Genomic DNA, 24,122 nt, shown 5'->3' with positions numbered 1-24,122 from the left:
GATTTGAGCCTTTTCTTCTTCTTCTTTTTTAATAAGCTTGGCTAAGGGTTTATAAATTTTACTTATTCTCTTGAAAACTAACTTTTCAATTCATTGATTTTTTAAATATTTTTCTTTTAGTGTCCATTGCATTAATTTCTGCTATGATCTTTATAATTTCCTCCCTTGTAGGGACTTTGGGTTTGTCTTGCTCTTCTTTTTCATGGCTATTTGGAGTCCTATATTCCTCAGTTATCTGTGTGTCAAATTCTTTTGTTCTGTTTGGGAAATTTTATGTCATTAATTCCATGAACAGTTTTTTTTTAATGTCATTTGTACTTTCTCCTGCTTTTTAATAGACTCCTTTCAGCTGTATATTATTCTTCTTTGTATCATCTAGGAGCTGTTGGATTGACTTCTCATGTTCCCTTACTATTTTTAAGAGATTCTTCTTTTTATGGTCATTGACTATACCATTCTGTCTTCTATATCTGATATCCTGTCATCAGATTAGCTCAGTCTGTTCTGTGTATTTTCATTAGAGCTTGTAATCTCCTGGATATCTGTTTGAATCTGTTTCATGGATTCTATTTCTTTCCTATGTTGGGCATTCATGGCTTCTATCCTGGTCCTGAGCTCGTGTATTTTTTATCTGTTTCTGTTCTTGAGTCTCTAATCATGTCTTTCAGTCTGCTTGCCACCTCTACAGTGACCTGGGAAATTATTTCTTTTTTGAATTGTTCTAGAGCCTCATTCATCTGTTTTGTTACTTCCTGTGCTATCAGTTCAGGGTGTCCAGGTGATTGATTATCAGACTTTCCCCCCTCATTACTCCTAGAATTTGCCTTTGATGAGCTGGCAGCCTGTGTTTGTGCTTGGCCTTGGTTGAATGTCTTCTCATTTCTATTTTTGTTGTTAGTACCATCCTCGGTTTAATGCCTGGGTCAATACTTTGATCTTCCTATTATACCTTGTCTTTAGCTCTTGAATCTCTAATGACTCTGAGGCAATCTCTTTTTTTTCTTTTTTTACCAGGAAGACAATTGATTAGGTCAATCACAACATCTTAGCCCAAGTGATACAATCAGCAACACGAAAGTATCAAGCACAGCTTAGAAAATGAGACTTTGTGGTAGTTATTAATCTGTCACCTCTAACTGTGTGAATTAAATCAAAACTAAGGCTGGAGCTCAGGAGAATGCCTTTATGACATCCTGTGCCTCTGTGGTATGAATTCAGGTACCGCACAGCCAGGAGGCCAGAGGGTACATGGTAGGGTGGCCTGCAGGTACCTGTGTGGCTCCACCTCTCACTGGTGTCCTGCTGAGGTCAGGGGCCTTTGCCAGGGGCTGCAGGTTAGCTCACAGTGGTTCCACCTCTTGCCAGTCTGCTGCCACGGTTGGGCGATTGTGCTTCATCCACTTACTACTCAACACTTCCCTTTCACCTTTAATACCTGTAAATGTCTTCTCTGCTTAACATGTGTAGTTTTAAACCTTTTTAGAATGTTATGTAACTATAATCATATAGTATGTAGCTTTTTCAGACTGGCTACTTTCACTTAGCAATATGCCCTTCAATTTTAGCCATGTCTTTTCACAGTTGAATAGTTTGTTTCTTTTTAATGACTGAATAATGTTCTCTTGTACGGACCATTATTTATCCATTCACTTACGAGGGACATTATGGTTGCTTCTGGTTTATGGCAATTAGGAATAAAGCTACTATTAATAGTTTGTGCAAGTTTTTGTGTGAACACGTTTTCAAATCTCTTGAGTAAACACACTGGCCTATAATATCTGCATCTTGCGGTAAGACTGTTTTCAACTTCATATTTTTAGTTTGTCTCCCAAAGTAGCAGATGACTTTATAGTGCCACTAGCAATGAATGAGGATTTCTATTGCTCTACATTCTTGTCAACATTTGGTTCAGTTAGTGTTTTAGATCTTAGCCATTCAATAGGTATACAGTGGCATTTGATTGGTTCCTTTATTTTAATTTACAGTTATTTAGTTATTTATTTATGAGGTAGGGTCTCACTCTAGTCTGAGCTGACTCAAACTATTATGTAGCCCAGGCTAGCCTTGAAGTTGCAGTGATCCTTCTGTCTCAGTCTCCCAAGTGTTGCGAACAGAGATGTGCACTACTCCATTTGACTATAATTCCTAATGACAAAAGATATTGAACTTTTTTTCAAGATGATTTTTCTTTTGGGGAAAGAGTATATTTCTTTGATGAATTCTTTGCCAGATTCTATGTCACATTTTAACATCAGTTGCTTTTTTTTCCTTTTTGTTGTGTTTCACGTGCTCTTTGTACTACATATTTTTGTTTCAAGTCTTTAACCAGTTATGTATGTGATGTATTTTGTAAAACTTTAGTTTCTGGAATGTCTTTTAATTGTCTAAACAATATTTATTCAGAAAAGTTTTATAATTTTAGTGACATCTAATTTATTTTATATTCTTCTGTGGGCTTTGTTATTGTTTGTATGTAAAAACTTATCAAACTCAATACCATGTAGAATTTCCCTATGTTTTCTTCAAAAAGTAGTTTTGCATTATATATTTAGATCAGTGATCTAGTTTGAGTTATATTTTTATGTAAGGAAAAAGGTTTGTGGATAGATTTTCTTTTTGTTGTTTGCACATTTAGATCCAGTTGCTTCAGCAATGCTTGCTCAAATAATTGTCTTTTCTGTTGTTCACCTTTGTCAAACATAAGTTGAGTATATTTGTACGATCTGTTTCTTGGCTTTCTATTGTGATCCACTGGTCTACCTGTCTGATTTTTCACCAAAACCACACTGTGTTTTATTACTGCAGCCTTTATTGTAATCTTAGAATCAGTTAGTGGGTCTTTTAACTTCTAGATCCAAGTTTCCCTAGTATTAAAGTTGATACTTAGTCTTTTGTCTTTCCATTAAAACTTCAGACTCGGTTTGTTGATATCTGCATAATATACTGCTGTGAATTTTATCGGAATACACTGCACTTGTATATATTTTTTTTGCTTTTTGTATTTTTTGAGACAGGGTCTCACTATGTAGTTGAGACTGACCTGGAACTCACTATGTAGCCCAAGTTGGTCTCAAACTCACAGCGATCCTCCTGCTTCAGCCTCCTGAGTGCTGGGATTACAGGCGTACGCCACCATGCCCAGCTACACTGCACTTATAAATTGAGAAGCATTTACATCTTCTCAATATTAAGCTACATGGAAATTTAACAATATTGAACTTATAATCTATTACCATGAAATTATGTCTTCAATTTTCAGAAACTCTTTGATTTTTCATTGGTGTTTTACTGTTTTTAATACTTAGATCTAGCCATATTTTGTAATGGATATCCTAGCACTTCATATACTATTGTAGATAGTTGTTTTGTAAATTTTATTTTATTATATTATTTATTTATTTATTTTTAGTACCAGGGATCAAACTCTGGATCTTATACTTTATAAGGCAGGTGGTGGCACCACTGAGTTAAATCCCTAGCCCCTATAAACTTTATATTGTAACTATTTGTTGTGATATAGAGAAAAGCAATTGATTTTTGTGTATGAGTCTTATATCCAGTAATTTTGGTATAATTATTTTTGAGAGATTTTTGCTGTTATTCCTGTTGTTGATTTATTGCTTTTGTGTGTGTGTGTGTGGAACATCATAGCATATTGAATACAGACAGTTTCATTTTTTTCCAAAACCACATAGTTTCACTTCCTCTTCTTTTCTTATTGCACCTGCTAGGATTTCCAGTATAATGTTGAAAATGAAAGGACAGTGAAAAAATCTTAGCCTTATCTAGATTAGATTGGGGAAGAAAATATCCAGTTCTTCAAGATTAAGGATAATATTAGCTGTAGGTTTTATTTTTATATCATTTATGAAATTGAGAATATTCCTCTATATTTTGCTAAGAGTTTTTTTTCTAAATCATGAAGAGGTGTTGAATTGTGTCAAAAGCCTTTTTCTGCATCAATCAATATGATCACATAACTTTTTTAGTTTTCTCTGTTAATGTGGTAGATCACATTAATTTATTTTTGAAGTGTTGAAATTGCTTTAAGTATCTGGAATAAATTCCATTTGATCATGATATATAAAAATATTGTTTTGTTTGAGTTGCTGACATCAGCTCATATTTTGTGTCAGTGATGAGAAAAATTATTTGTCTACTTTTCCTTTCTTATAACTATCTAATTTTGGTATTCGTGTGCTAATGAATTCATAGCATAAATTAGTGTTTCTTCTGCTCTGCTCTCTGAAAGAAATTGTAAAAAATTGGTGTAGTTTCTTTCTTAAATAATTTTTTTTTTTTGTACGAGGGCTTGAACTCGGGTCCTTGCACTTGCAAGGCAGGCCACCAAACCGCTGAGCTAAATCCCCAGCCCTCTTCTTAAATAATTGTTAGAAATAATTGTAAAACAACCTGAATCTAGGGCTTTGATTTTTTGGGAGGTTATTAATTATTGATTCAGTTTCATTGATAGATACAGAAACACAGGCTGCTTTTCCTTGGGTGAGACTTGATAGTTTGTGTCTTTCAAGGAATTTGTCCATTTCATCTACATTATGAAAATTTGGGATGTGAAATTGATATCCTATCCCTTTAATGATCATGAAACTAGTAGTTGATAAATCTTCTCACTTTTCCTTGATGGGCTTAGTTAGAAGCTTGTTACTTTGACATTTTTGAAGAACAGCTTTCTGTTTTGCTGATTTTCTCATCGTGTTCCTATTTTCGGTTTTTGTGATTTGAATTATTATTAATTTTTACTTACCTTACATGTATCTGCATTTTTCCTCTAATTTCCTAAGGGGGAAGCTAAGGTTACTTATATCAAACTTTTATTCTTCATGTAGTCACTTTAATACTATACATTTTCTTTAGAGCACTAATTTTCCTGCTTTCTAAAAATTTTATTTTCATTTATATCAAAGTATTTAAAAATTTATCTCCAGACCTTTCTTTTTTTTTTCTTCTTTTGACTCACATGTCCTTTAAAAGTGTCTGGACAACAGAATGTAAACTATCAATGACAAAGAACCAGAATCAATCAGGGGAAACTGTCAAATTGGTCCAGGATACACGTGCAGACCAATTTCCCCGGGACCACATCTGAAAGGATAGAAAAGAGGGTCATTATTAACTTCAGACCACTGCTGTCTTCCTGTTTGTTGTGTCCCTGTTCTTGTGGTGGCTCATCCTGCACACAAGCATACCTTCACCTTTCTCTTGTTGCATTTTTGCACTTACTCACTTTTCCTCCTTTTCTTCTATTACTTGAAATAAATGTCATTTTTCCCATTTTTCCACTGTCCTGGCCAATTCATTGGGTGAGAGCCCGGAATCACCAGACACTGCAGTTTGACAACATCCTGTCAAGATGGGTCCTGGTGATAGTACCCTAATGTGTGGCAAGAGCTACATGGATTTCTTTCCAAAGCTAGCCTGCCATGCAGGAGGATTCACTTTCAGGCAAAATCCCCACAATGAATTTGTAGCCTGCAATACCTTTGGCTTTCTCTTGTGCCTAGGACCGTCAGTCAGTTGTTTATCACTAGGGCTACCAATACTTTCTAGGCTTACTTTGTGCTTATGGAGTCAGGTTCACCCCATTCCATGGGTATTGTGCACTCTCCAAATGTATGGAAAATTTCCATGTAACCGTCTCTTAGTGATCTACAGTTTATTCCATTCTAGTGTGAGAGCATCACATCAGATGTATGATTTTTGTATGAAGTTTAAGGGTATTTTGTAGCCTAGTGTTGGTGAATGTTCCATTGAAACTTGAGAAAACTGGTCTTTAGTGGAGTATTCTGTAAATATCAGTTAGATCAAGACCATATATAGTTGCTCATGTTAACTGTATTTGTATTGGTCTTCTGCCTATTTGAACTTCTAGTTAGTGATGGACGTGGTAAAGTCTAAAATAGTGCATTTGTCTATTAATTTCTTTCAGATTTAACAATTTTGCCTTATATATTTTGATATTTTGTTGTTAGGTATATATTTAGTTTATTTTATTTTCTTGGAAAACTGATTTTTCTATCATTATGTAATCCCAAACTTAAACTTTGATAACTTTCGTTGTTCTTTAGTCTGAAATTAATATAGTGGCTTCAACTTTTTTTTTCAAATTAGATCATAAACTCATGTATTTTTTGCCTTTAACATATCAAGAGTTTTAAATTTCATTATCAATTTCTTGTTGAAAACATACAATTTAGTCTTGACAAATGTCTGTCTTTCATTTGGTATATTTAAACCATTTATATTTAAAGTAGTTATTGAAGTACTTGGGTTAACATCAACCAAGTTTGTAACTATTTCATGTTTATTGACAGAGGCTTCTTTTTTTGGCCACCCTGGTTTAATTTGAACATTTGATCTAATTCCATTTTATGTCCTCTCTTAGCAGATCAATTATACTTAATCTTTTTGTAGTTGTTCCTCTGACATTTACAGTACATATTTTTAACTAATCGAAGTGTTCCTTCTAATAACCCTATACTATTTTACACATAGAATAGGTACATAAACGTTCCCAAACCCTCCATTCTGTTCCTTGTGACATTTCTGTCATTCATTTCATTTATCTATATGTTATGACCACCTAATTCAGAGTTATTATTATTAATTTAAACACAATGTTATTAGGTAGGTTTATAAATAATTCTGAAATATTGTTTGCTTTTGTTTATTGTCTCCAACAATCTTTCATACCATATGTAAATACAAATTTCTAACTTATAGAGTCTTTGCCTCCTTGAAGATCTTCTAACATTTCCTGCAGGTGATGAATTCTTTTAGTTTTTTGTCTGATTTAAGAAAAAATTTCTCCTTCACTTTTGAAGGATGATTTTCCTGATCCTCTAATTCTAGGTTGATTATTTTTTCCCTTAACATTTTATATATTTCAACAAATTTCTCCTTTCTTGTATGCATGGTTTCTGAAGACAAATCTGATGTATTCTTATTCTGTTCTCTGTAGTTAGATATTCTTCTTCTTCTGGATTTTAAAAATATTTTTCTTTCTCTTTATATACAGTTTTATTATAAACTTAGGCAGAGTTATTTTGGGGGATTCTCCTATTCCCTTTGCTGTTCTGTGAGCTCCCTGCATCTACAATGTGGTGTCTGTTATTAATTTTGCAGCATTTTCAGCTAATTACCTCAGATATTTCTTCTTTTTCTCTTGGTTTTCCTACTAATAACTCCAATTGTGCCTATGTTACACCTTTTGATTATAATCTTTTGGTAGTTTGAACTTAATTTGGGGTATTTCTACTGACTTAAATTCCACCTCAGTGATTCTTTCCTAGGCCAGTTTGAGTCTGCTGATAAACCATTAAAGACAGTCTTCACTTCCTTTTCAGTGTTTTTACATCTCTAGCATTTATTTTTTATTTTTTCCTCAGGGCTTACATCTTTTATTATACATCTGTTCTTCTATATTGCTGCTTTTTTCACTAATCAGAATGATTTAAAAAATTTCCCTTTCCTGTCTTTCTTCATCCAAGTTGTCAACAAATCTTGCTTCATTTGAAAATATACTCTGAACTCTGGTACTTCTCACTTTCTTTTCCATCACCCTAATATAAGCTCTTTTCTGTCACCTACTAAAATGCAATGGCTTGCTAACTTGTTCTACACCTGTCACTATTGGCTTTAAGGTCTCCCTAGAGGTGCCAGAGCAGTACTTTAAAACTAAATATCCTATCATGTCACTCCAGTGCTAAAATATAATGGCTTCTTATCACCTTCCGAGTACAATCTCAGGCCTCCACTTAGTCTACATACATTGTTGGGGTGGCTTTTGGTGCCTACTTCTTCTTTGCTGAGGCCTCTGCCCTTCTTGGTCTCTGGCTCTTCTTTGAACCTTTTGGCTGCATTTTCTTCTTAGTGTGGGGATTCTGATGGTCCTTCTTTCTACAGCAGGGACAGCTGTTCTGCTTGCTTTGCTCTGGTCTCTGTTCTCAGAGAAATGTTTCCTGTTCTAAATACCCTCCTCTTCCCCTTTCTACTCTTGTTTCCTCCTGGCATTTACAATTATATGACATTATTTATTTATTGAATGTGTATCTATCTCAGAAAAATAAAGAGTATTTTGATGATAGGTAATTTGTCCTTTTATACCACAGGAATACCTGGCTATCAACATTTTTTTGTTGTATGAATGAATCAATTAAGTTAAAACTGATTTAAAGTGCACCATTTATGTGAAGATGTATACCTAAGTGATATGTGACAGTTTTTGAAACCAGTGAGCCTCTTTTACCCATTCTCAACTGGTTGTAGCATCTTCAAAAAAAATCAAGGGGAAGGTGCTTCTGAAAGCTGTTTTGGTTAGAGATAGATATGAATTTTAGACTGCCTGCTTCATTTGGGAAAATACATCTGATAGTCAAATACTATGGTCTATTAATAGTCAAATAATTTGCATTAATAAAAGCATGAATGGAAAAATGAGGAAATATATTATTTAAATTTGTAGACTAGAATTTATATAAACTAGAATTTAGATAAGAAATGTTGTAGCTGAAAATTCCAAGAATTATAGAATCATGATTGTATCTCTGGTGAATCAATAAAAGCTCTGGCCTATCTAATAGTTTACCTTCCAGGGATTCTAGGGTCCCAAATGTAAACAAGAAAACGAAGTGGGAACTATTTATTTTGTTGATTAACAATGCTTAGAGGTTTGTACAAATTGCACCAGTCTGTTTACTGAGGTAGCAGTGGCATGGCATTTAAGAGTTTTGGCCTTGTGTTCAAACCCCACTTCTATACCTCGATTTCCTTGGTTATAGAAAGAGATATTGTAGTCCCTCTCTTACATTTTGGCTTTGAAAATGAAATTAAAGAATTTAGATCCGGGGCTCAGATGAGCTGTATATAGCAAGGGTTTAATAAATGTTTGCTATTTTTATTACTGCTGACTGCATGCAGTACAAACTGGCTCTTGCTTAAGCAGAGAAAAAATTATTGGAGCGATTTGGATTAGGTCACAGAGTTAATGAGACGATTGAAGAAACAGGCTTGGAGATCAGGTGACATCAAGAAAAGTGTGGAGCCAGTGCTTATGCACATGGAGCACTCTTTGCAACAGGCAGGCTGACTTGCCTCTTCTTTTGGGCACTCGAGTCATGGGAGGGCAGCAGATTGAATTGGCCCTGTCCTGGCCACAGAGTCTCTGGGCTAAGCATGCTGTGGATGGCACCCAGGCAGTCTACTTTCTCCTTAGAATATGTATCCACAGAAAGCGGGAATTGTCCTTATGGCTTTTGAAGTGAAATACGAGTTCAGGCATTATCCAGCTCATAAACTAGGAAACTCAAGTATAGGAAGACAATTAATATGCCAGGAAACCAAGAACTAACAAATGTCTATTACTTCAATTAGTTAATGAAATTATGTCTTTCAGTAATGTTTGAACAATGCCCCATAAACAACAGCTTACAGTAGATTGAAATACTCAACAAAATGACACAGATCTCCCATTGGTCTCTGGTTTCTCTAAATTCTGGAACCTCAGGTGCTCTGTAGTAACTCTGGACTTCCAGAAAACTGAAGACTTTTTGGGATTTTTTTCAAATTCCAGTTTCCTTCAATCATACCATTCTGTGCCTTTTTGTCATCATGTAACATGAACCAGGAAGACTTTTTCAACTTGCTTTGGAAATCTACTCCTCTTACACAGGTGATAAATCATCCCATGAATAAAGGGAGAGTTACATTTGCACAATGGAACTTAAGGAGCATGAGAAGGGCTGCACATCTCTGGAGAGATAACTTTTTCTAGGGTCATGAGCTTATGCTGCCTCCATAAGTTACACTATGAAGGGCCTGGGAGCAGCCTTGTCTCCAGTCTATCATCCTCCAGATCAGCTAAGATCATCAGATAAAGGAGAATGGAAATACTCTCATGGTTAGCAGATGGGAAAACAAGAATTGCAATGTGCAAGCAATGAATCAGCATTAGGAAATGGAGAGAGCAAGTTAAAGGCCTGAGACCCTTGAACTTGGCACTTGGGAGATAAATTAGGTCAAAGTGCTAAGTTTATCCTTACTGAAAATAACCTTTAATTCCTCTCCTCTCAACTTTTAAAAACTGGACTTGAAAGCCTTTTGTTCATTACACTTTACAGAAGAGGAAAAGGAGATCCTAATAAGATTCATGCAGGAAAAACTTTAGAAGAAGAAATAGCGGACTTCAAACTGATAGTTTGTTGATAGCAACAAGATGAAAATACGGGATTTTGTTAAAACTAACGATCTGAATAACATTTACCTCAAGCCAAGATGGAGTGACAAATACTAGATTATCTTCCTAAAGGAAACGTAAAACAGATGAATAAAAAACTTGACAAAATATATGAAATAGCTATTTTTAAACATTAGTTATCAACTGGTACAGGATAATAGTTGTAGAGTAAAACAATAATAATTGAGGTGAACCTTGCAATTACTTCCACTTCCTGCCTGCAGTAAAGCCCAAAGTACAGCAAAGGAAGAGGGGCATGGGTGTGATTTAATAGGTAAAATAGTACAGCACATAGCACAGGGAATAAAAGCTCAAGAGCAAAGGAAGTGGAGCCATGAGACTGGAGTCCAAGATTCATTCTGGATGAGATGGGACTTTGAAGTTTTGAGGCTGGATGAAGAAAAGTCATGGAGAACAAGATGGCAGTATTGGATTGTGTTATAAAGAGATATAAGCATAATCTTGTTCTACAAAAACAAAAGGTTTATGAAAAGAATGGTAGAGATAGTTTTGAAAAGTATTTTGGAGTATTTGTGGAAATCTATGAATCTTAATTTAGAGTTTTGATTTATTCAGTAGTTCAGTGTATTTTTAAATTAAAACTAATATATATTACATATAAACATAGCTGATATACATCATAGCATATATATTTGTCTAAGCATATATATATCATATATATGTGTCATCTGCATCTGTCTATCTATCTACCTACCTATGACAAATGGAAATAGTATCATTTCTGATATCCCCTTTGGAACTGCCCATTCTTCAGAGTTAATTAAACAACTCCTGCTGACAGCCAAGACACTTGCTGATGGATTTAGACAGACAGTAGCTCGATTAAAAGTGGAGATTAACTGGTCACCAGTTAGCTGAATTGGAGGGGGCAGTGAAGGCCAGCAAGGTGACAGACAAGAAGGTATGAAGAGATGAATTGCGATGATGTGTTAGTTGGTTTTCTGTTATTATAATAAAACACCTGAGATAATCAACATAAAGAGAGGAAAGGTTTATTTTGGCTTGTGGTTTCAGACGTTTCAGCTCATGGGTAGTTGGCCCTGTTTCTTTGGGCCTCTAGTGAGGCAGTTCATCATGGTGGAAGTTCATGGCCAAGGGAACTGCTCACCTTATAGCAAGTAGGAAGCAAAGAGAGAAATAAGAAGTGGCCAAGGTTTTAATATCCCCCTTAAAGATGTTCCCCTAGTGACCTCATTTCCTCCTAGTTGGTTCTACTTCTGAGAGATTCCACCCAGTGACCTATCTTCCTCCCATGAGGACCCACTTCTTGGAAGTTCCACCTTTCCCAGTAGCATCACAGGCTGCTGACCAAGCCTTCAACACATGGACCTTTGGGGGACATTTATCTAATCATGGATGGTGGCAGTGTACAGAAGAGAAGGGACTAAAGCAAGAGTTATGTGAGGAAATGCTTGTTCCATTATGGTGATTCTTTGGATTTGAAAGGAAGAAAAGAAAGAATATTAATAAGCGTTAAGTGAAATGGATATCAAAAAACTAGGATTGGAGGTCTCATTTGACCCTGCTACTCCCCTGCTGGGTATCTTCCCCAAAGAATTAAAAGGATCGTACCACAGTGATAGATGTTCACCCATGTTCATAGCAGCACAATTAATTATAGGTAAAAGTTGGAAGCATCCCAATTGCCCATCAATGGGAGACTGGATAAAGAAAATGTGTGTGTGTGTGTGTGTGTGTGTGTTTAATAAACTGGAGTACTACTCAGGCATAAAGAATGACAGACTAGAGACATTTAAAACTAAATAGATGCACATTGAGGTGATACTATTAAGTGAAATAAATAGGATACAGATGTGTAAATACTGAGTAGTTTCTCTTGTATGAGAAACTGAAAGTATAAATAAGGACTAAAAGGTATAACAGATAATTTGAAATAGGAGGAAAGCAGAAGGGGAAATGGGAGGGGTGGGGGAAAAGAAAGATGGGAATGGAATTAACATGAGAAAAAGAAAAAATGGAAACAAAGTCTATGCAGATAAGAAGGGGTAGAGGGGTTGAAGAGAGGGTAGGGCAATGGGGAAAAAATAAGGACCAAGGTGGAATATGTAAAGGTGCAAATATCGAATGATATTTGAATGATATCGAATGATATCGATATTCGATATCGAATGATATCGAATGTCACTAAATTTATACCTTAAATGTACCAATAAAATTAATTCAATGAAATGGATAATTCATAGGGTCCTTGGCTTTAGAGGCAGCAAAGTTAATAATAATCTATAATTATATAATTTAAAGATATAGCATAATCTAATGCTTTTATAAGGGCATTGCACCAATACAGTAATGTGGCCCATAAGCTTTGCAAATCCCATGTTGCCCTTGAGATGACCAAGTACATAACTGTTAATCTATTCTTCTTTGTTACTCTTAGAAGATTCACTCTGAGAAAGGAGAGTATTAGAATTTATGCATAAGAATCCTTATGAAGAAATTTTATTAGTTCTCATCCTAATTTATTTTTTATTTCTCAGTCTTTCTGTTTTCTCCAACGTGTTGAATTTGAAAAGCTTTTAGTGTACATTTTTGCCTGGATTTTTAATACCTCATGAGTAATGTGAAATTATTGAGAAATGAAAGAAAAGTGATTACACAAATGTTCAAACTATTTAGTAATATAATGAAGTAGTCACAGGAAACTGGAAAAATAACTTTACTAGTATTATACTACTTTTTCTTGGTACAGGCATAGGTTATTAGGAGGCTAAAGGATAATTTCAATTAAAGAACATTTAAAAATAGAATGCATTAGATTAGAAGCAAATAATCCAATGTATTGTCATTAATGAAATTCAGATAATACAGTATGTTAACTTTTCGTGAGATTCAATGGCTAAATTGAAAAATTTAACAACTAAAAAAGAATGATAGTTAAACTCTAAAATAATTATAAACAGTCATTCAAAATTACTCAGGCACTTGACTCATTAGAACAGATATTTTTATTTTAGGGCCAGGACGTCTACTGTTTAAGCAGTTGACATGTCTTTGGCCCCTTTCCTCTTCCAGGACTTAGCCTCTACAGGGTCTCTCAGCTGAGCCCTGAAATTCAGGAAACTTTTGAAGTGACTCCTCAAAGCTGCCTTCCCTGGACAGCCCCGTAGGCATGGATCCTCTCCTTTTCATTCTAATTCCCATTTCTAGAATGATTGGCTTAGTAAATTTCCTTAAATTAACACCTACCAGTGTGAGAAAAGAATCACTTAAATCCACAATAAGTGTTATTAAGTAGAGATTCTACACTTAGCCTCTCTAAATCCTCATATTAATATGATGAAGATAGAGTTGTCTTACCTGAGGGAAATAAAATTTAATCAGTGACACAACTTGAGTGCTAATAATGAAGTAAACTAGTGTATCCAGTCCATAAGCTCAAATATTCTGAAAATGATATTTTAATGTACTAAATGACTATATGGGGCATTTTTTGTTTATTTAATGCTATAAGCAAGATGCTATTTACAACCTATACCCTTTTTTATTCTCAATAATTGTTTATTTAATATTTACTGCTTGCTTAACAATCAAGTGAGAGTTTTTTCCCTCTCTGTTTAAGAACTGGTAGTTTTGTCTTTTGGGCCTTCCCCTGGATAATTAAAACAAGATAGACAAAAGAGGGTGAGCTTGTGTTGCTTCTCTACAAACAATTCTGGAAAATGTCTTGGAAAGGATCAGAAGATGAAGTTTTAGCTTTGTCATTAGATTTTTATCATCCATGCCACTCCTATGGCTCCACGGCTGTTTATAACTAAGGAATAGCTGTTTGTACCACAGAGACAACTAGTTACCATTGGCTCTGATCTTCAGTTCTCACTTTACCTAGAGTAAAGTTGAAGTAGAAGTTGGATTATTTTTTTCTTTTTCCACCAAATTCTGGTTAGATTTTTAGCTTCTATAAAATATTTGTGCAATATTATCAGCAGTAATTTGTATAATTACATACTAAGTACAAGTAAAATACTATTTTTTTCTTAGTTGAGCCGTACACACCCTGGGATTCTGTCACATGCAGTTTTTTACTGTGCCTCACAGCTGCTCACACACCACTGTTCTCATCTGACATGCTTTACTTATGAGATCCCTAAATGTATCAACTCTGCCTCTGTGTAATGGGTAGATTCAAAATCTCTATTTATCCCCCCCTCAAAAAAATCCAGAACAAAACCAGTTTCATTTCAAGGGAAGTCTCAGAGAATGGTCATGGACAAGTTTGTGAAACTCTCCAAGCAGCAATGCAGTAATTACTTTTCACATTTCTTGTGCAAACAAATTAATTATAATATGCTTCCATGTAGTATATGTAAGTGAAGTACATTGTAGGTGCTTGATGCATATTAGTGCTAGTGATAATAATCTTTATTATTGTCACTTATTCCAAGAGCTCTGATAAATACATTAAAATTGAGTGAATAGGATGGGTTGATGACATCTATTTATTTTATAAAATGTCACCTAATATACCTAGTTTAAACCTACAAGAATAAATGGTGTATATTAAAATTTTTGTAGTCACACACTTGTCCAGATTCCTTGACAAACTAGAACAAAAAAGAATAAAGTGCTCACATTAATTATTCATTTACTATGGAGTTATAGAACAGGTGATACATTATAGACTTTATTTCTCATTTTAGTATTAAAAGGAGTTGTATTAACTTTTTACTGAAATGATAGTTTCCTGTATATAAATCTAATAACTTTTGCACCCTGAGAATCGGTTTTGCAAAGAGTAACTTTTTTGAAAATATAGCAGCTTTTGTTAATTTGGTCTTTTAAAAAATACTTGCGTAAATACTGAATAGTTTGTCTGGTGTGAAAAATTATAATAGTACATAAGATCCAAATGAAATAATTGACAATGTGAAATAGGAAGAAAAGGGCTAAAAATTTAGGGGAAGTGGGAAGGGTAGGGGAAAGGTAATAAGGGAAAAATATATGAGAAAATGAAAAAATGGAAATAAAGTGTTTGTAAATGGGGAGGAGGGGTTCAAGGGAGGGCAGGGACAAGGGGAAAAAATGAGAACCAAGACCTGTCATGTAAAGGTACAAGATCCAATGATGAATGTAACTGTACTGTATACCTAAAGTGTATGAATAAACTCAATGAAAGAAAAAAAAAATACTTATTTACATTCCCACCAAAGATGAAGGGTGGTTTCCTTTTCACCACAGTCATGCCAGCATTTGTGATTGTTTGGTTTCCTAATTCCTAATGATTGCCATTTTTTCTAGAGTAAGATGGAATCTTAGCATAGTTTTAATTTATGTTTCTCTAGAGGCCAGAGATGTTGAATATATCTTCTGAATAACCAGTGAGTCACAGAGGAAATTAAAGAAGAAATCAGACAGTTGCTATAATTAAATGACAATGTCAATACAACATTATCAGAATCTATGGGGCACAATGAAAGCTGTCTTGAGAGGAAAATTCATAGCAGTGAATATTCATTATTAGGGAAAGAGAGTGAGCTCAATTAAATAATCTGATGCTAAACCTCAAGCTTCTACAAAAACAACAGCAGGATAAACCCAAAGCTCATACAAGAGAGGAAATTATAAAGATCAGAGCAGAAATCAATGCAATAGAGACTAAGAGAATGATGCAAAAACATCAATGAAGCACAGAGTTGGTTCTGTGAAAGAATAAACAAAATTGACAAACCCTTAGACAATCTTACATTAAAAAAAAGGAAAGACAAAGCCCAAATGCATGCAAGTATGAAAAGGGTGAAATTACAACAGAACAGCAGAATCCTGAGGATCATCAAGAACCTGTACACCAATAAAATGGAAAATACAGAAGAAATGGACAGATTCCTAGATACATATGAATTACCAAACTTAAACGAAGAGGACCTAAACATTCTTGACCATTTGTGTTTCTTCCTCTGTGAAGTATCTGTTCATTTCTCTTTTTTCATTAATTAAATTTATTGGTATAGTTTAGATATACACAATGATCACATTCGTTGTATGAAATTTGTACCTGTACATGATCTATCTTGTTTCTTCTTTTTTTCTCATTCCCCTCCATTCCCTTCCACCCCCTTCCCTTTATTATTTACCAGAGCTTTGTTTCTATTTTATCTTTCTTTTTTCATTTTAAAATTTTCCCTCTCTTCTTTTCCCTCTCCCTCTTCCTTGGGCCTTTTTCCATTTGAACATTTTCTTCCTATTTCACAATATCTATTATACATTTTGGTCCTTCTTTACACTTTTAGTTTCTCACACCAGAGAAACAGTGCGGTATTTGCACGTGTGTCCGATTTATTTCACTTAATTGTAAACTAGTACAACTATTATAGAGATAATTGTGGAGATTTCTCAAAGAACTGAAATTAGAAATTCCATGTGCACTAGCTCTCCCCCTTCCAGCTTTCTTCCCCAAACAGATGAAATCATTATATTACAGCAATACCTGCCTACCAATATTTATAGCAGCACAATTCATAATATCTAAATCCCGGAAGAAGTCCATGTACTTATCAACAGATGATTGGATAAAAAAATTGTGATACCTATATATAATAGAATACTATGAGTATCAAAATGTATAATACATACTGTGAAATAGGAAGAAAAGGTCCGAAGGGAAAGAGGAAGGGGAAAGGAAAGAAGGGAAAGGAAAAAAATACGAGCAAAGAAAAATAATGGAAACAAATCCTTGTAAATAAGAAGGGTTGGAGGGCTTAAAGGGCAGGCAGGGGAAAGGGGAAAAAATAAGGACCAAGATACACCATGTCAAGGTAAACATTCCCAATGATAAATGTCATCATATTGTATACCTAAAATGCACCAGTAAACTTAATGAATATAAAATGAATGAAAAATTTGAGACATTTGTAGGAAAATAGGTGCACCCAAAAAGTGTAATGTTCAGTGAGATAAATCAGACACACGAGCTTGAATACCTTAAGGTATTCCTCATTGAGTAGGGCACAAATTACAATCTAAGAGAAAATAAAGCAAGAATAAAAGGAGGCAAAGGGATGGACCTCTTGCAGATGGGAAGGAGTCCAGGGGACCGAGGGTGAGGGGTGAGGGGTGAGGGGCAGGGGATGGAGAAATAGGTGGAGTGAGGATTCACCATGTCCATGATACTAATAATCTCAAGGAATGTGGACATTATGTGCCATAACATGAGCTGAGATGAATAATAACAAGTGTGAAAAAGGGTACTGGGGAACCCAAAGAAGAGAGGAGGGAAGCAGAAAGAGATTTTTTTAAAAAAGCTGTAATATGTACACGTAGTCACTCCCAAGATGACTGTAAACTGTATGAATTGCAAACATGCACTAATAAAAATTTTAAAAAGTATTTGTTAAGCTAATAGCATTTCATTAGCATAGCATGACTTGGGTCAATTTCAAGATATCAAGGTGCAGTTTAGTAGTTATGAGAAAGTTTCTTAGCACTGCTGGTATCCTGAGGCTGTAACATACATTTCTGGCAAGTCACTATTCTTAAGTGTGCACTACTAGAAGGTCTACTTGTGTAGTAAGGATGCTTACAAGATGCTTTTTAAATGCCTTTTAAAACTAATCCCTAAAGATTAAAATATATTCAATTGATACAAAATTATGTACATTTTAGTTATTTCAATATGTGTATTAATTGCGCAATACTCAAATCAGGATGTCATTTCTTTGTGGTGAAAATATTCAAAATTCTAGCTGTTTTGGAAAATATACAGCATATTATTATTATCTGTTTTCATTTGACTCTGCAACAAACACAATAATTTATTTCTCCTATGTAACTGTACCTTAGTGCCACTTGACCAATCTTTCTCATTTTCTCTCCCTTCTACCCTTCTCAGCTTTGTGGATCAGCTATTCTATCCTCAACTTCTGTGAGATCCACTTTTTAAGATTCCACATATGAGTGACATTATTTAGTACTTGACTTTCTCTGCCTGGCTTATTGCATGTAACACCACATCTTCCATTTCTATTCATGTAGTTGCAAACAAAATTTTATTATTTTCTGTGGCTGAATGTACTCCACTGAGTATATGTATCCTATTTTCGTTATCCATTCATCAGTTGATGGACGCTTAGATTGTTTCCATTTCTTAGCTAGTGTGAATAGTGCTCCTATGGACAAGCAAGGGGTGCTGATGTTCCCTTGACCCACCGATTTCATTTCGTATGGATATATACCTAGTAGTGGAATTGCTGGATCAAACAGTAGTTCTTTGTTTTTAATTTTTTGAGTACAATCCAAAAGTATGGAAGGGTTCCTTTTTTCCACACTGTCACTAACACTTGTTATCTTTGTCTCTTTGTATAATAGCCATGTTACCCAGTGCAAGGTAATATTTTACTGTTGATTTTGACTTGCACTTCTCTGATGATTTTTTGTTTTGTTTTGTTTTGTTTTTGTTTTGGGGTACCGGGGATTGAACTCGGGTCCTTGCGCTTGCAAGGAAGGCCACCGAACCACTGAGCTAAATCCCCAGCCCCCTCTCGGATGATTAATGATGATGAGCATTTCTTTCAAATACCTGTTGGTTTTTCATGTGCCTTCTTTTGAGTAATGTTTTCCTGTATGTAGGTCTATTGGTCATATCATGATGATTATAATGATCATTTTGTTACTGAGTTGAGTTTCTTAGGTATAGTGTTCTGACTTCATATCTGTAGAGAATTTTCAATTATTTTCTTCCTTTGTATTTTAGTCTGTTTATTCTCTTATTTCTTTTGCTGTGCAGAAGCCTTTAGTCTGATGTGACCCCATTTGTCTGATGTTTTCATTGCCTGTGCTTTGGGGGGCTTATCTAGAAAAATCCATGTCCATTCCAATGTCCTCAAGTGCTTCGCCTATGTTTTTAGTAGTTTCACAATTTCATGTCTTACATTTAAATCCTTAATCCATTTTGAGTTCATTTTTGTATGGTAAGATATTGTGATCTAGTTTCATTCTTCTCTATATGGTCATCTAGTTTTCCCAACAGCATTTACCGAAGAGACTACTCTTTCCCCAGAATGTATTCTTAGTGTGTTCACTGAAGATCAATTGGTTGTAGATGTGTGAATATCTTCTAAGCTCTCTATTCTTTTCCACTAGTATATATGTCTTTTTATGCCAATATTATGCTGCTTTTTCATTACTATAGCTTTGTACTATATTTTGAAGTCAAATATTTTAATGTCTCCTCTTTCTGTCTTTCTCAAGTTTTTTGTGGTTTCATGAAAATTTTAGTTTTTTTTCCCTATTTTGTGAAGAATGTCCCTTGTATTCTGATAGGAATTCCATTAAATCTGTAGATCACATTAGATGATACGAATGCTTTAACAACATTGCTTTTTCCAATTCATAAACACAGATATCTTTCATTGTTTTATGTGTGTCTACTTCAACTTCTTTCATCAGTGCTTTGCAGTTTTTAATGTAGACTCTCACTTCTTTGGTTAGGCTTATTTTGAAGTATCTTGTTTGGTTTAGTTTTGTAGTTATTGTGAACAGGATTGCTTTGTTTTCTTGATTTTTTCTTTTTTGGTTCAACATTGATCTGTAGAAGTGCTATTCATTTTTGCATGTTGTTTATCCTGAAAACTTGCTGAGTTTATTTTCTAGGTCTGTTTCTTTTGCGGGGGGTACTGGGGGCCTAACTTGGGTTCTTGAGCTTGCCAGGCAGGCAGCAGAACCACTGAGCTAAATCCCCAGCCCTTTGAGTTTATTTATTAATTATAAAAGGTTTTTGGTGGAGTCTTTGTAATTTATAATTTCTGTATAAGATAAGCAGTGACAATTTGACATTCTGCTTTGCAGTTTGGATGGTATTTAATTGTCTTGCCTTATTGCTGTGGTTAGGATTATTACTACTAGATTGACTAAAAATGATGAAAGTGTGTAGGCATTCTTGTCTTGTTTTGAATCTTAGAGAGAAAGCTTTCAGCTTTGTTCTATTCAATATATATAAGCTCTTGTCTTATTCTACTGGTATTTGATCTTTTCAATATTAAGGCATGTACTTTATAGCTAATTTGTTCAAGTTTTTGTCATGCAAGGTTATTGAGTTTTATCAAATCATCTATCTACATCTGTTAAACTGATTAGAAAGATTTTTTTCTTTCATTCTATTGGTGTGTCCTATTTATTAATTTGCATAAGCCAAACCATTCTTGGATCCCTGGGGTGAATCCCACTTGGGCATGGCGAATGACATTTTCAATATTTTGTTGGATTGGGTTTGCTAGTATTTTGTTGAGAATTTTTGCATGCTTGTTCTTTAAAGATGTTAGTCTGCAGCTTTCTCTTGTGTGTCCTTATCTGGTTTGTCATCATGATAATAATAAGGATTTTGGAAGGTTCTTTATTCTGGAATGTTTTGTATAACTTGAAAATAATTGCTATTAGTTATTTAAATGTTTGGTAGAATTCAGCAGAGAAGAAATATGATTCTGAGTTTTGTGACTGATGCAGTTTTGTTAGTCAATATTATTTTTTTCAGATTTATTTTACTTTTTGTGATTCAGTTTTGGCAAGGTATATGTGTCCAGGAATTTTTTCATGTCTTCTTAGTTCTCAAATTTGTTGGCATAGAGTTGTCAAAAGTAAACTCTAATAATCATTTTCATTTCTGTGGTGTGACTTGTTATTTCTTTGTCTATCTGAAAGCTTGCTTTTGCTTATTTTCAAAAAATCAAATCTTCTTCCTTTTTTTTCCAGCTTTAATTGAGTTTATTGGTACATTTTAGGGGGGATACAGCACAGTTACATTCATTGTTGGGATCCTGTACCTCTACATGACAAGTCTTGATTCTCATTTTTTCCCCTTATCCCTGCCCTCCCTTCACCCCCTCCCTTTTTTTTTTTTTTTTTTTTGGTACCAGGGATTGAACCTGGGATCTTGTGCTTTCCAAGCAGTCAGTGGAACTACTGAGCTAAATCCCCGGCCCAAGTTTGGTATTGTTTTAATCTTTTACATTTGTTGTTGTTCTGTTCTTCATTATTTCTTTTCTTCTATCAATTTTGGCTTTGTTTTCTTCATGGTTTTTAGTTCTTTGAGGTACAAAAGTAGGGCATTTTTTGAGATCTGTCTGCTTTTTGATACAGGACAAGGGTACAGGTCAATATTCCTAGTGAACTCACATGCATGAATTCTTAACAAAATATTAGCAAACCAAATCCAACAAAACATTAAGAAGGTTGTTCATTATGATCATGTGAGATTTACCCTAGTAATGCAAGAATGGTTCAATATATGCAAATTAGTAAACTTTCCTCTTAGTACAACTTTAGCTCTATCTGCTGGGTTTTCGTATGTTGTTTCCACCATCATTTGGAAATGATAGTTTCAAAGTTTTAAATTTCCTTCTTAATTTTCTTTTCATTGGTTGTACAGGAGAATGTTGTTAAATTTTAGTGTTTTAGTATAGTTTCAAAAGTTTCTCCTGTTAATGATTTTTAGTTTTGTTATTTCCTTTTGGTAAATTGAATCCTTTCTTCATCATTATGCAATAACTCTCCTTCTCTCTATTTACTGCTTTTGACTTAAAGTCTATTTTTGTGTAGTACAGGTTTGGCTATGCCTGCTCTCTTTTGGCTTCCATTGGCCTAGAACATCTTTTCCTATTTCTTTATTTTCAATCCTCACATGTCATTAGATCTGAAGTGAGTTTCCTATAAGCAGTGTTTGGTTTTGTCTATAGTTTAATCCATTCAATCACTTTGTCGTTTAACTGGAGAATTGAATCTGTTTGCTTTTAGGGTAAGTGTCCTTAAGTTAGATCTTGCTACTACCATTTTGTTTTGGTATCATGGGTTTCTGCTTGGCACTGGTTCTTACTGTGGAGGGTCAAGTTATATGTTGTGCCTATGACCCACTTCTTTCCCCATTGGACAATAAATGTCCATGTTGTTCTGCCTGGGGTTGTATCAGGGATGGGGCTGGCAGTCCTATGGCCACTATGGCTTCTTGAATGCTAGGGCACACTAAGAGTTCACAGTCCAGTGAGACTTGTGCAGTATGGGGCAATTCCAACACCCATGTTACTATGGCTTGCCTGCTATTGTCTCTTCAAGGTCCATAACCACTATATCTGGCTGAAAGTGGTATGAGCTGAAATACAGGTCTGTCTTACTGGGGCAGGCTGAGGTCCATGGGCTTTAGCATTTAGGTCAAAGGCCAGCATTTAGTTCCTTATCCCTCCCTCAAGTGGAAGGCATTGCTCCATACTGTGGTGCTCAGAGTTGGAGGAGGAATAATATAGCCAACTCTTTCTTTTATACCTTCTTCAATATATCTATCTTTATTATTGTGATAAAATCAGGTACTGTGATCTCTTGTGATTTCTTTAGCTCTTAAAAATACTCTCATGGATGAATATTTCTGTTGGGATTCCATGTCTGCAGGGTTTACTCCACTGTTTTGTTGCATTTCCCCATTATCAAAAATACCCTTTTAATTTATTATTGAAAGAATATTCATAGCAGAAACAATCTGTGATGTTAAACCATAGTTTAATAATACTACTATTCTGTTCTCAGTTACACATGCACGCACGTGCGTGTGCACACACACACACACACCCTGATGGTTCCATGTTTGTCAGAGCCAGCTTGTGGCTCATAAAAACTCACTGTCATATATCGTCAGGAATCATAGCTTCTTAATGTCAGACAGGTGAGCTAGAATTTCTTACAGTAGTGGCATTTACAAAATTGGAAAATTCTGCAAATCAGTGCCTTTTTTTCTTTATTTTTTGGAGATCCAGTTATTAAGTGCTTATTAGTTTGCCTGTGTCCCTAAACATCGATTTTAATAAACAAGAAATTATTAGCTGTGTATTTGATCTTTGAGTGAAAGTTTACATGAAGGAAATATAAATTAATTGTTTTTTCTTTGTGTTTTCAGGGATACGGAAAGACCGAAGAGGAGGGAGAATGTTGAAATACAAGCGACAGAGAGATGATGAGGAGAGAAGGAATGAGTCCTCTGGAGACATGAGAGCTTCTAACCTTTGGCCAAGCCCTCTTGTAATTAAGCACTCTAAGAAGAACAGCCCAGTCTTGTCCTTGACAGCTGATCAGATGGTCAATGCATTGCTGGAGGCTGAGCCCCCCTTAATCTATTCTGAGTATGATCCCAACAAACCCTTCAGTGAAGCTTCAATGATGGGCTTATTGACCAACCTGGCAGACAGGGAGCTGGTTCACATGATCAACTGGGCAAAGAGGGTGCCAGGTAAGAATGCTAAGCTCGATTTTTATTTTAAGAGTCAACAACTTCGAAGAACTTGTGATGATGTCACAGGAGAAGTGGGGTGGTGAGGCAGGGAGAGAAACAGTACACTGTTATTTAATTAATTTCAAGGTTACACCAAGATTTGTTAATTTTCAGTATTACTATATTGTAATTTTCCTGGAATTTCAGAAATAACATTTGAAAAATCAAAATCTACAATGCTAAAATCTTTAATGACATAATTTAACCCATTTTACATTTGACATACCAAAAAGATTTGGAGTAGACACTACATGACACATATATTACATATTGTATGTGCATAGCATCAGAAATGTTTGATACTAAATAATCTATAAAAGTTTTCAATATTGAGGACTATTGTTTAAAGTATCTCAACTATTAACAGATTTTCCTTAAAAGAGCTTTTCTTTAAAGATCTTTATGAAGAAAAGAGCTAATAATAGCTTTTTATGTTGAATACCAATTACATCTCCAACCTACTTTTAATATAATATTTGAAGAGAAAGGGAAATACCATAGAAATAAATGAAAGCATCAGTCCTGAGAGGAACTTACGGAAAGATCATGGTTGAAATGATACTTCATCATCTCAGAAGTAGTGCTCCTATA

The 24,122-nt window shown here is 34.8% G+C and overlaps 1 protein-coding gene across 1 annotated transcript in view; it reads left to right on the top strand.

The window, feature by feature from the left end:
* The window catches only part of Esr1 (estrogen receptor 1), a 277,400-nt gene that overhangs the window by 115,406 nt on the left and 137,872 nt on the right, over positions 1-24,122 (top strand). The window contains exon 5 of the mRNA XM_033763164.1: positions 23,160-23,489. Within this exon, the coding sequence (XP_033619055.1) occupies positions 23,160-23,489 (330 nt within the window). The remainder of the gene's footprint in view (positions 1-23,159; positions 23,490-24,122) is intronic.

Source organism: Fukomys damarensis, unplaced genomic scaffold, assembly GCF_012274545.1.
Source record: "Fukomys damarensis isolate Sample0158 unplaced genomic scaffold, DMR_v1.0_HiC HiC_scaffold_14, whole genome shotgun sequence".
NCBI lineage: Eukaryota > Metazoa > Chordata > Mammalia > Rodentia > Bathyergidae > Fukomys > Fukomys damarensis.
Note: the sequence above shows the minus strand (reverse complement) of the source record. Positions and strands in the feature narration are given on the sequence as shown.